Source organism: Neophocaena asiaeorientalis, unplaced genomic scaffold, assembly GCF_003031525.2.
Source record: "Neophocaena asiaeorientalis asiaeorientalis breed wild unplaced genomic scaffold, Neophocaena_asiaeorientalis_V1.1 scaffold469, whole genome shotgun sequence".
NCBI lineage: Eukaryota > Metazoa > Chordata > Mammalia > Artiodactyla > Phocoenidae > Neophocaena > Neophocaena asiaeorientalis.
Window position 1 is genome coordinate 1,349,104 of NW_020172691.1, and position 13,503 is coordinate 1,362,606.

Genomic DNA, 13,503 nt, shown 5'->3' on the forward strand with positions numbered 1-13,503 from the left:
CCTGTCTAGATCAAAGCTTCCTTTTTACAGAGACTCAAAGCCCCATGGATGCATCTCTCCTTTCCAGCCTTTATTGTAGCGGCAATTTTAATTTACTTGGGTCTCTGTCATTAAGATTTACGCTCTATGAGCTGAGAATCACATCTGTCTCATTCAGGGCTGGGCACCCAGCACAGAGCAGCCAAGCCTGGCCCTTTGTAAATATCGGATTGATGGAAACAATGAATGGAGCTTCTATATTCAATGCTAAATAGCAGGAGGCCCCTTCTGTGCCCTAATGACAGTGATGACAAGACAATTTAGAGAACACAGAAATCCTTAGAAAACCCACGGGGTCGGGGCGGGGTGGGGGTGGCAGGATCGTCTGGGGTTGAGTGAATGTAGTGTGTATGTTTGTAGGGGGTGCTGTCAGTGAGCGCATACACTACATTTGAGTTTCCAGCCCTAATCACAGAAGTGAATCTTGGTGTCTTTGTCCTTAAAACATTTCATCAAGTGATTCTTAGAGATTCTTTGGCTCCTCGGAAGGCAATTTAGCTCAAGTGTAAGAATAAAGGGGTAAGTGTTGTACAGCCTCGCCCGCCCTCCACCCCTGCACAGCTCCCCTTTTTCACTGACTCCGGTTGGTGGCAGTGAGGCACAGAGTGGCTATTCCCAGCCGAGATATGTTATCCTGATAGGATGGGACATTCTGGCTGGGCCAGATAAATTTGAACTTCAGGCAAACAGCAAATACTTTTCTTTTTCTTAGTACAAGTATGTCCCAAATTTTGTGCAAGACATTAGCAACTGTATGAGTCATGGTTCTCCGGAGAAATAGAACCAATAGAATGGAGAGAGAGATGCACACAGAGAGACAGACAGAGAGACAGGAATCGGTTCACAGCCATGGGAGCTGGCAAATCTGAAGTCTGCAGGGCAGGCTGGAGACCCAGGGAAAAGTTGCAGCTCAAGTTCAAAGGCTATCTGGAGACAGAATTCTCTCTTTTTTGTAGGGGGGGGGGAACCTTGGTCTTTTCTCTTAAGGCCTTCAACTGACTAGATACGGCCCACCCACAGTACAGAGGCTTATCTGCTTTACTCAACGAATTAAATGTTCATTACATCTTCCCAGCAACATCTAGAATCATATTTGACCAGAAATCAGCACCATGGCCTAGCCCCATGGACACACAAAATCAACCATCACAGCGTTGTTTGTCTTGTCAATCTGAAATTCAAGTTTGACTGTATTTTTTTTTTTTTTGGTAAATGGATGGTCACAACAAAAGCAACAATGACTGCAATTACCAAACACGAAACACACTGACACTGTGTCATGATATTGACATTCAGTCCAGGAATCCTCCACTGTAACGGCTCCTTTACTTTGCAGTGAAAATCAATTTGTATATTTTTTTGCCTCTGAGTCCTTGTGGGATTTTTTTTTTTATTCAAACAGAAAGTCACCAGAATTATAGTCATCCTCATTGGTTCACTCGGTCCCATGTAATTCATTTTTTTTTCGTCTTGATCTTCTGTTGGCACTTTTATGAGTTCATCCGTTTTCCATCAGAGTTCTGAAAACGCTTCTTCATTCAATTCAGCAGTACAGTCCGTTACCAGAAGGTTTGACCGTATTTTATCTGACACCCAGGCCTGCCGTTCATCTGTACGGGCCTCAAGAACAGCTCTACTCCCTCCAGAGAAGCACCTGGCTGAGTGGGCACCTTCATGGAGCCCTGTCAAGGGAAATGGAATGGGATTGTCCCCCCATTTCCTTCTCTGTGGTGTTCAAATGGGGAAGAGTGTGTCAGAGGCCAGGTATGAATCATTCTCCGCCCACGCTGGACCAGCACCCCCGGGGGAGCAGAGGCAGAGGGGAGGTAATGAGATCCAGCTCTGCAGAGATGTAAAGGTGATTCATCCCCTCTGGAGAAAAAAGCTTCTCTGCAGGCTGGGAACGCGCTGGGTTTGGAGCAAAGGTCTGTTCAGGTCTCATGAATGGAAGAGAATTATCCAGCAGGGGGCTGGGGATGGCTTAACACATTCAAGGCTCTTTTAGTAGCGAGTAGCAGAAATCAACAGCCTTAAGTGAATCTGTTGGCTCTTGACCCAGAGAAGTTTCAGAAGCAAAAGCGCCAGAGCTCAGCCTGCTTCTTGGAACTGAGATCCTGAGATCCTGGATCCTGGAGAGGAAAAATCAACCAGACGGCAGGCGTTGCATTCTGCCCATTAGACAGAGGAGGAAGCTGGATGCCAGAGTTGTCAGATCGCACAGCTATTCTTACCCTGCATCCTCCCTAAAAACGAACCCAACGGTTGACTTTCAAATAGCATTTAATGGGTGAAGTGGCAATGTATTTACTTTCTATGCCACGAAACAATATCACCACACACTTAGTGGCTTAAATCAACACACATCTATTACCTCTCGGTGTCTGTGGGTCGGGAGTCTGGGCACGGCTTCGCTGGGTCTGCTGTTCAGGGTCTCCCACAAGACAGCAATCAGGGTGTCAGTCGAGGCTGCCGTCTCATCCAAAGTCTCAACTAGAGAAGGATCCACCTCCCAGCTCACACGGTTGTGGGCAGAATTCAGTTCCTTGTGGTTGCAGGACTGAGGGCCTCAGGTTATGGCCGCCATCTTGGATTCTGTCTACCATGGCGTTCCTTCCATCTCTCAGGGGCTGACGAGCTCTCAGGTTGTGTTTAGTGGGCCAGGTTACCGCGGTGCAGTATTTTGTGGGCCACCCTGGGGTGAATCCACCGCCCCAAAGAGAGTGAGCCGCCAGCAGAAGGAGGAGGCTTCTCTTCCGGCACCTGCATTGTGACAGCAGGGCAAACTCTGACATTCATATTTGCAAATCCTCTTCCGCGTCAAAGCATTAGTGATGACTCACCAGCTGGGGATGGCCTTATGCAGGATGGGCAGATGTTTCGAAAGGGCCAGAGAGTAAATATGCTCAGCTTTGCAGACCAGATCAGTCTCTGTCTTGACCACCCAACTCCACCACTGCATCACGAAGGCAGCCAAAGTTAATATATACCTCTGGGTTTCTCAGACTCAGCACCACTGATATCTTGGGCTGGATCTTTCTCTGTGTGGGGCCGTCCTGGGCACTGTGGGTGTTGAGCAGCATCCCCGGTCCCCACCCATCAAATGCCGGGGGCACCCCCAGTCGCGGTAACCCAAAATGTCTCCAGACATCGCCATGTGTCACCACTGGGGGCAGAATTGCTCCCAGTTAGGAACCACTGATGTCATCAAATGGACATATCTGTGTTTCAATAAAACTTTATTTATAAAAACAAGGTGTGAAGCCAGCCAACCCTGGACTAGACATTTACCTTTAAGATGAGGTCAGGACTTCCCTGGTAGTGCAGTGGTTAAGAATCTGCCTGCCAATGCAGGGGACATGGGCGCCACAACTACTGAGCCTGCTCTCTAGAGCCCACGAGCGACAACTAGTGAGCCCCCACACCACAACTACTGAACCCCAAGCGCCTAGAGCCCATGCTCCGCAACAAGAGAAGCCACTGCAGTGAGAAGCCCACTCTCACCGCAACTAGAGAAAGCCCGTGTGCAGCAACGAAGACCCAACGCGGCCAAAAATAAATAATAAATAAATAAATAAAAAATAATAAAGATCAAGTTGAGATCTGACCAAAAAAACAGATAGATGAGGTCAGTACACCCTGGGGCTGTGTTGCCAACCACAATGCATTTAGAAAACGGTCTGATTGTGTTCTGTCCACTGGGCACACCTGGGAAACCAAAACCCAATGCAGGTGACTATTCCACAAGCCGTATTCGTTCAACAAATATCTGAGTGTCTTGTGAGTCTTTTGTGATGAGGATTTTCCAGGGGGATGGATGGATGTGGAATCTCAGGGAAGAGCTGGTTGCAGAGAGGATACTCCCTGAATGTGACAGAGGGCGGTCTGTAGCTGGGGGTGGAAGAGGTCAAGAGGGCTTCCTGAAGGAGGAGACATTCACCCAGACCAAGAGTGGAGGGGCTGCTTCAGACACCCCATGAGCAGAGATGGAGGGGTGGATGGTGGGGCCTGGAGGGGGGGAGGTCTGCCAGACGACCCCCACTTCACCCCAGTCTCACCATGAGAGAAACATGAGACAGACCCCCAAAGAGGGACATTCCGCAAAATATCAGGACTACCCAGGGCATCACAAAGTTTGAGAAACCATCATAGCCCAGAGAGGTCACAAGGACATGTGATGACTCTCACATGGGATCCTGGATGGGGTCCTGGGACAGAAGAGGAAATTAGGGGGAAACTGAGGAAATCTGAATACACTGTGGACTTTGGTTGGTAATAGTGTATCAATATTGGTTCGTTAAGGGACTTCCCTGGTAGTCCAGTGGTTAAGACTCCAACTTCCACCGCAGGGGGGCACGGGTTCGATCTCTGGTCAGGGAACTAAGATCCTGCGTGCCGTGCAGCCAAAAAAAGAAAAAAAAATTGGTTAATTCATTGTGACACATGTACCAGACTTTATATTAGGGACGCTGGGTGTGAGTTATGTGGGATCTCTGTGCAATTGTCTCAGTCACCTCAAGCTGCCAGAACAAATATCATAGAGCAGCTTAAACAACAGACATTTTTTCTCTCCCACTTTTGGAGGCTGGAGGTCCAAGATCCAGGTGTCGGCGGTGTTGGTTTCTGGCGGGAGCTCCCTTCCTGGCTTGCAGACGGCTGCTTCCGGAAGGAGCACAGCCTTCTATCATTTAGACCTCTGACCTCCAGAACCGTAAGATAATAAATCTGCGTTCCTTTAAGCCACTGGTTTGTCGTCATCTGTTATAGCAAGTGCAGGAAACTCATACATGCTCTTCCCAGCAAGGGCCCCATGGGGATCCCGCGTGTGCCAGCCCAGCCAGCAATCATGTTGAATCCGTTTTTATGTTTTGCGTCGAGCCCCCGACGCCTAGGGCGCTGTTGATGGCTGTCACGTCTGCACAAGGAAGACCCTTGCTTAGGGAAAGAGAAACGCCCCCAGCTCTGACCTCCTTTTTCTGTCTCTTTTCTGCTGGCTTCCAGGTTGCCGTCCCCACGTCTGGGAGCCATGGAGCCCACCGCCGGTGACTTACAGCTGGCGCCCAGGGCAACCAAGGACATCCAGCCTACAGACGCCGCATGCTGCCGGGCAGCCCTCTCGGCCATGGTGGCCACCAGCATCGTCATGGTCACCCTGGGAGTCCTTGTGGGTGAGTGGCCACAGACTTGCACGGGTCCGCATGGCAGGCAGCTTGCACTAAGATGCCTGGGAGTGGCTCAAAAGTGTCCCAGGGCAAAGGGCTGAGCATGCAGTACACAGAGGCCACCCAACAGCAAGGCGATGGGACCGGGTTCTGAGTGTGGCTGCACTTAGTCCTGGGCTAGGCGGTGGGTGCCTGTGTGTCGAGGCAATACCTGCAAATTTCCAGGTTTCCCACCAGTGGGATTCTTTATTTTTTTTTAATACCATGTGTTTGGTTTTGTTTTGTTTTTAATATTTATTTATTTTTTATTTGGTTGCACTGGGTCTTAGTTGCTTAATGAAGATTCACAACCAGGGTGAAATGGAGACCAGTAGGGAAATGAACTTTTTAAAAACCCTTGAGAGGGGCTTCCCTTCCCTGATGGCACAGTGGTTAAGAATCCGCCTGCCAATGCAGGGGACACGGGTTCGAGCCCTGGCCCAGGAAGATCCCACATGCCACAGAGCAACTAAGCCCGTGCGCCACAACTACTGAGCCCACGCGCCACAACTATTGAAGCCCACCTGCCTAGAGCCCTTGCTCTGCAACAAGAGAAGCCACCGCAATGAGAAGCGCACACGCTACAAAAAAGAGTAGCCCCTGCTTGCCGCAACTAGAGAAAGCCCACGCACAGCAACGAAGACCCAACGCAACCAAAAATTAAAATAATAAATAAATACATTTATAAAAATAAAAACCTTGGGCTTCCCTGGTGGCGCAGTGGTTGAGAGTCCACCTGCCGATGCAGGGGACACCGGTTCGTGCCACGGTATGGGAAGATCCCACATGCCGTGGAGCGGCTGGGCCCGGGAGCCGTGGCCACTGAGCCTGCGCGTCCAGAGCCTGTGCTCCACAACGGGAGAGGCCTGCGTACCCCCCCCAAAAAATATATATATATATATTTAAGATATATATAATATATTTGTGAATATCTGGAATAACTCAGAGCCTGGCACGGCTGACAGAGGCCCTCTAGTGGCTGTGGGGTGAAGTGCATGAAAATTGGGCTCTGTTGGTGGGTGGGGGGTGGCCGTGTGTTCGTGTGTCCGTGTGTCCTCACGCTAGGGAGAGACAGGGGACAGTTGCACACCTCCAGTCTAGAAGCACAGCTACATTTTGGGATAACAGGTAGATAAATCTCCAGCAGGACCTCTGAAACTGAGGAAGGCTCTAAGAAGAACTTAAAATTTAAAAACAATTTTTAAATTACAATTCAAATTTGTCCCCTTCCCAGACAGCCCAAAAGTTTATTTGGAAGTATAAAATTTTACACGGGCCCTTGCTGGGCTGTTTCTCCAGTTGCCTGGGAGCCCGTGGTTATTTCAGAGGGAAAGTGTGAGGCTTATTTGGGGCCCAGAACATAAGCACATGGGTCTACATGGCAGGGTTCTTGTTTTCTTTCTTTTTAGTTCCTTGCATGAGAAAACACACCAATTTTAGAATTACTTTAGACTCTTCTATCTATTGAATAAACAAATATCTAAATATCGAGCTGGTCGAATATTCATTCAAATAAATAGAGCTGCGAGCCAGCTTTCACAGTGTAGGTGGCTGCTACTTCTATTTCTTAATTTAAAAAATTTTTTTCAAGTTTTTTTTTTTTTTTTTCTGGCCATACCACATGGATTGTGGGATCTTAGTTCCCCGACCGGGGATTGGACCCAGGCCCCAGCAGGGAAAGCGCTGAGTCCTAAACACTAGACCAGACCACCAGGGAACTCCCTACTTCTAGTCTTTTAATTTTGTAATTATGATCATTTTTGACTGACGGACCCATTTGCCAGTCTCACGTATTTTCGACAGTTAGAAACACGTGTCTTCATGTATCATGTAGGCTTGTATTCTTTACAACATTGTATGACTGTTCTTCTTTGCTGTTGTGTACTTTTGACAACCGTTGGAAACGATTATTCAGAGGGTGGTGTCATGGACCGGGGTTCGAGGGTCCTGGCACCCCTGGCTGTGCCCCTGGGGTATTTGGTGCCCCTTCCCAGGGAGGAGGTGGGAATTGTCCCAGAGTCGAGGGAAGGTCTTCCTTCTGAGGCCATTTCAGCCATTTTTGGCTAGGATCCAGTCCTCCCCTTAGGGAAACCTGGAGATGCCTGGGGCTTTGGGTACCTGGGGGCCTTTGGGTGGGTGATGGGTGAGAGCTGATAAGGGAGCACTGTTAATAATCACTCAACCCCCGGGAAGTCAGCCCACCCCCCGTTTGTTGGGGGTGACTGCCCCAGGGTGATGGGGGGGCCTCAGAGGCCGGCTTGGCTGAGCCCTGCCCCTGCAGGTGGGCGCTCTCACGGGGCCCTGGTCTTGTCCGCAGCCTCCCTCTCTACACAGGGTGTCAATGTGGAGCACACAGCCGAGCTGCGAGGGATCCGGTTTGCCCCCAGCTTGCAGCAGGAGACCTCAGACTATTACCGCACGCTGACGCCCACTCTGGAAACGCTGGTGAGGGCTCTGGGAGCCAGGGGGGCCAAGTGGGAGGCCAGGGGCTCTGACTGAGGCAGCAGAACAATGGGAGGCCCAGGCAGCCTCTGAGGTAGGGAGGGGGCCCCATGGGGTGAACAGGGCAGGGGCTGATGCATTCCAGAATGCAGGGGAGGGTAGCATTTGATGGGAACTGACTGCTGCAGGATCCGTAGGCCACGTTGAAAGGTTGTAAACTGCATTTCGGTAGAGAAATCAGAACCCTCCTACGTGGCTGGTAGGAATATGAAAAGGGGCAGCCACTGTGGAAAACAGTCTGGAGTTACTATCTGACCCAGCAATTCCGCTCCTGGGTGTCTGCCCCAGAAAAACAAAACCGTGAGTCCACACAGAAACTTGTACACGAATGTTCACGGCAGCGTGATTCATAACAGCCCCAAAGTGAAAGCAACCCAAATGTCCATCAACAGGTGATGGATAAACAACTGTGGTCCCTCCACACACGGGAGCATCACTCAGTCATGAAAAGGGGTGAAGCCCTGACACTCGGTATGATGCTCGGACACCGTGAGAACATGATGCTCAGTGAGAGAAGCCAGACACAGAAGGACCCGCAGGGTGTGATTCCATTGACGGGAAACGTCCAGAACAGGCCGATCCACAGACACAGGGAGTGGGTTCCTCGTTGTCAGGGGCTGGGGAGAGGATGGGGGTGAATGCTGACGGGAATGGGGCTTCTTTTGGGGTCATGAGAATGTTTTAAAATTGTGATGAGGTTGTACAACTCTGTGAATATACTAAAACCCATCTAATTGCACACTTGTAAAAGGTGAGTTTTTATGGTAGGTGACTTTTAAAACATTGTTTAACATTTTATCCTAAGGGAAAGAGAAAGGTGACTAGGTAAGGATTCATTTTAAATGTGTGATAAGATGTGAGAGAAGCAGGGGGACAGTTAGGAATCACCATCATCTAGACCAGGAGTCAGCAAACTTTCCCCACAATAGGGCCAGATAGTCAGTATTTTTGGCTTTTGGGGGCCAGAGAGTTTGTCTTGACTGCTGGGCCTTGTGCTGTAGCCTGAAAGCCGCCATAGATGACATGGATGAGTGGGCGTGGCCGTGTGCCAATAAACCTTTATTTATGGACACTGAAATTTGCATTTCATACCATTTTCATGCACCGTGAAATATTTTTCTTTTGTTTTTTTTTTACGTTTAAAAATGTAAAAACCATTCTTGTCCGTGATCTGTGCAAAAACAGGCAGTGATTCTAATTCAGCACATGGGCCGTATTGCTAATCTCAATCCCGTATCTTAAAGCAGCATGGTCCAGTAGAAATGTAACAGAAGCCCCGTGTGTAATTTAACATTTTCAGGTAGCCACTTTTTAAAAAAAAAAGTAAAAAGAATCAGGTAAGATTATTTTGAATAATACATTTTATTTAACCCAGAATATCCAAAATGTTATCATTTCAACACGTCATCAACCTATATAAAGCAGGTATTAATGAGATATTTTACATTCTTTCCTTTGTATTGAGGCTTCCAAACCTGGTGTGTCTTTTTTTTTTTTTAAGTTTATTTATTTTTTGGCTGCGTTGTATCTTTGTTGCTGCAAGCGGGCTTTCTCTAGTTGCGGTGTGTGGGCTTCTCATTGCGGTAGCTTCTCATTGCAGAGCACCGGTTCTAGGCGCGCAGGCTTCAGTAGCTGTTGAACCCGTGTCCCCTGCATTGGCAGGTGGATTCTTAACCACTGCGTCACCAGGGAAGTCCCCCAAACCTGGTGTGTCTTTTACACTCACATCTCAGGGTGGATACTGAGCTTCCACTCGGAAAACTCCATCCCTACTTAGAATTTGTAACGTTTACAGACCCAAGATGCTCCAAATATACTTAAGAATTTTCCAGTGACTGAATCAAGTATCCGTTTTGAAATTGAAGCGTGAATTAATTAAAATTGAACAAAATGTGAAAATCAGTTCCTCTGTGGCACCAGCCACATTTCAAATGCTCAGCTTCTACATATGGCCGGCGGCTGCCATATGGGGCGAGGCAGGTGTAGAACATTTTGGAAATTTGTGGAATGTTCTACAGGACGGTGCAGGTCTGAGTGTGGGCCATGGGGATGTGGACTCAGAGGGTGCGGTTCAGAGAAGCAAATTGGATTAATGGTGTTTTAGATGAGCGAATGAACGGGCATGACCGTGCATCACGTGTGTTTAGGGAGCGAGGATGGTGACCATAGGATTTAGCACCTAAGCAGGACATTCTGCCAGGGGACAGGGACGCTGTCAGTGACCACACTGGGAGAACAGATGAATGGGGTTACATGGTCACCCTACGTGTGGGTGACGTGAGCTGCCGCGGGGAGAGATGTGGGCCCTTCGGTGCCCAAAGCGAGACAATCCTAGGAGACGCGGACAGTGGTCACCCTAACAGCACATGAAGGACGAGGACCTTCCTGATAGCATCTGCTTGCACAAAGTGGGCTCAGCCACAGAATTTTTTTTTAATGTAAAATTCACATAAAATTATCCTTTTCTTTATTATTATTTTTTTTCTTTTGGCCACGCTGTGTAGCTTGTGGGATCTTAGTTTCTCAACCTGGGATTGAACCCGGGCCCCCGGCAGTGAAAGCGCCGAGTCCTGACCACTGGACCGCCAGGGAATTCCCTGAAATTATCCACTTTTAAAGTGACTGATTCAGTGGCATTTAGTACATTCACAAAGCTGTGCAACCATCACTTCTAATTCCAGAACCTTCCATCACCCAAAAAGGAAACCCCACCCTCATCAGCAGTCACCCCCTCCCCCTCTCCCGCAGCCCCTGACAACCATGAACCCACGCTCTGTGTCTACGTATCTGCCTGTTCTGGACGTTTCCCATCAGTGGAATCACACCCTGTGGGTCCTTCTGTGTCTGGCTTCTCTCACTGAGCATCGTGTTCGCAGGGTCTGTCCACGTTGTAGGAGTGTCAGGGCTTCACCTCTTTTCATGGCTGAGTGATGCTCTCGTGTGTGGAGGGACTACGTGGGGTTTCTCCATCATCTGTTGGCGGAGCTATATTTTCATAGGCACGACTCCGAGATGCCTGTCCTGTCTCTTAGTTCTGTGAGTTGGCCGCACACGTGGAGTTGAAGAGGAGATGCTTTTCCACCCCCTTCCCAGCTCTCCCCCGAGGGAGTCTCCGCAGAGTCTCACATTTGCCACGGTTGTTTCTGTTGTAGTTTGTCAGCAGCTTTCGGGAGACAGAGTTGGAGGCCAGCTGTGTGGGCTGCACAGTGCTCAGTTACTGGTGAGTTGGGGCCTCCTTGGAGGTGGAGGAAGCTTGGTGGTTGCCTGAGAGACTGCAGAAGATTCCAGCCAAGAGGCGCCCTCCCTCTCAAGGGCCAGTGTCCTCCCCGCAGGGAGGGCAACGCCAGCATCCTGGTGCGTTTTCGGCTGCACTTTATACAGCCGGCCCTGTGGACACCGAGCCTGGGCCTGGAGGAGGAGCTGCTGCAGCGGGGACTCCGAGAGAGGCTGCAGGGCCGCGGCATCCCCCTGGCCCCCTACGGCACCATCGTGTCCGCCCAGCTCACAGGCGAGTGGCCCCAGAGACAGGGTGACGTTGGGAGGGGCTGGAGGGACATGCTGGGGAAGGGGAGCCAAGTGAAAGTCGCATTAAACTGGAGGTTTTCCATAATCGCCCCTCTTGGTGACAAGGAAACATATACCCATTGCTTTACCCTCTATGGTCTAGACCAGGGGGCGGCAACCTATAAATATTTTCATCTTTGCCACCCGTTGGGTCTCTGTCCAGATGGGTCAACTCAGCTATTATAGCACAAAAGCAGCAAAGACACTATATAAACAAATGGACACCACTGTGTATCAATAAAACTTTATTTACAAAAACAAGTGGTGGGCCGGATTTGGCTCCTGGCCCCTGGTATAGAAATAAGGGTAAATGTTATGCTCTAAAATTCTAAGATTGCTGTGTGTTGTGATTTGAGAGCCAGGCATGAGGTCAGACTGCTCAGATTTTAAAATTGTAGCCTTGGCCTTGCCCTGCAGGACATTTACAGTCCCCTCTCCACCACTCCCGACACACTCAGTGAGTCTCAGTAACCTCGCCAGCACTAAGAGAGCTTTCTGCGGGGATGGAAATGTTTTGGGTCGGTGCCATCCACTCTGGCAGCCACCTGCCCCACGCAGCTGTTGAGCTCTTATCGTGAGGAATGGAATATTTCATCTGATTTCATCTTTGCTGATTTAAGTCAGAATTTAAGTGGATCCCAGGTGGACAGCGGAGACCACTGCTTTGCAATACGATGTTGTCAGAGAACCTCAGTGCTTGCTAAATGAGCTTATATCTCTTCTCCGTTTTGCTGCAGGAAGCCAGAAGGAGCTGCTGACAGAAAGAGACTTAAAATCAGGTGTGTTTTGTTGAATGGATAAAGAAGATGTGGTATATATGTGTACAATGGGATACTACTCAGCCATAAAAAAGGATGAAATAATGCCATTTAAAGCAACATGGGTGGACCTAGAGATTATTATACTAAATGAAATAAGTCAGAGAAAGACAAGTATCACTTATATGTGAAATCTAAAATATGACACAAATGAACCTATCTACAAAACATAAACAGATTCACAGACATAGAGAATAGACTTGTGGTTGCCAAGGGGGAGGGGGGTGGGGGAGGGAAGGATTGGGAGTTTGGGATTAGCAGATGCAAACTCTTATGTATAGGATGGATAAACAACAAGGTCCTACTGTATAGCACAGGGAACTATATTCAATATCCTGTGATAAACCATAATGGAAAAGGATACGAAAAAGAATGTATATCTGTGTGAGCAGACAATTTAAAAGTGAGGCATTTTGAATTATTCAGAGCCAAGCATGATTAAGAGAAGGCATTATTGGTTTGGTTTTGTTTTTAAGTGATGGAAAGTTGTTATTAAAAGAAAAGACAAAAAGCAGTTTGGGGGGAAAAAAAAGAAAAAAGAGTAGGTATCACCTGGAATCTCATTGCTTTTACTATTTTGGTAACTTTCCTCCCAGACGGCTCATGACACATGTACAGATACATTTATTTAGCTTTACATCAATGGTCCCCAACTAGGGGTGATCCTGCCCCCTCAGGGGACACAGGGTGATGTCTGGGGACATCTGTGGTCGTCACGATGGGGGGTGTTCTTGGCATTCAGTGAGTGGGACCGGGGTGCTCCTCAACAGTGCCCAGGACAGCCCCCCCCCAGAGTATGGCCCCCAAATGTGAACTTACACTTCAGTAGCAAATTTTATGTTATGTGTACTTTATTACAATTTTAAAAATTAATTTCACCTATTTCTTTAAAAAAAACGTATTTATTTGGTTGCACCAGATCTTAGTTGCAGCAGGTGGGCTCGTTAGTTGTGGCCTGCTGGTTCCTTAGTTGTGGCACGTGGGCTCCTTAATTGCGGCTCACTGGCTCCTTAGTTGTGGCTTGTGAACTCTTAGTTGTGGCATGCATGTGGGACCTAGTTCCCTGACCAGGGATTTAACCCAGGCCCCCTGCACTGGGAGCTCAGAGACTTATCCACTGAGCCACCAGGGAAGTCCCCCTATTTCTTACTTTTTAAAAACATGACGGGACTTCCCTGGTGGTGCAGTGGTGAAGAATCCGCCTGCCAATGCAGGGGACACAGGTTCAATCCCTGGTCCGGGAAGATCCCACATGCCGCGGAGCAACTAAGCCTGTGTGCCACAACTACTGAGCCCGCGTGCCGCAACTACTGAAGCCCACGTGCCTAGAGCCCGTGCTCCGCAACAAGAGAAGCCACCACAATGAGAAGCACACGCACCAC

The 13,503-nt window shown here is 48.8% G+C and overlaps 1 protein-coding gene across 1 annotated transcript in view; it reads left to right on the forward strand.

Annotated features, from left to right (window-relative positions):
* Nucleotides 1-13,503, forward strand: part of TMPRSS9 (transmembrane serine protease 9) — a 59,300-nt gene that overhangs the window by 20,895 nt on the left and 24,902 nt on the right. Inside the window, exons 2-6 of the mRNA XM_024739963.1 lie at nt 5,038-5,204; nt 7,555-7,682; nt 10,892-10,959; nt 11,072-11,251; nt 12,045-12,082. Coding sequence (XP_024595731.1) covers nt 5,063-5,204; nt 7,555-7,682; nt 10,892-10,959; nt 11,072-11,251; nt 12,045-12,082 — 556 coding nt within the window. The 5' untranslated portion in view covers nt 5,038-5,062. The remainder of the gene's footprint in view (nt 1-5,037; nt 5,205-7,554; nt 7,683-10,891; nt 10,960-11,071; nt 11,252-12,044; nt 12,083-13,503) is intronic.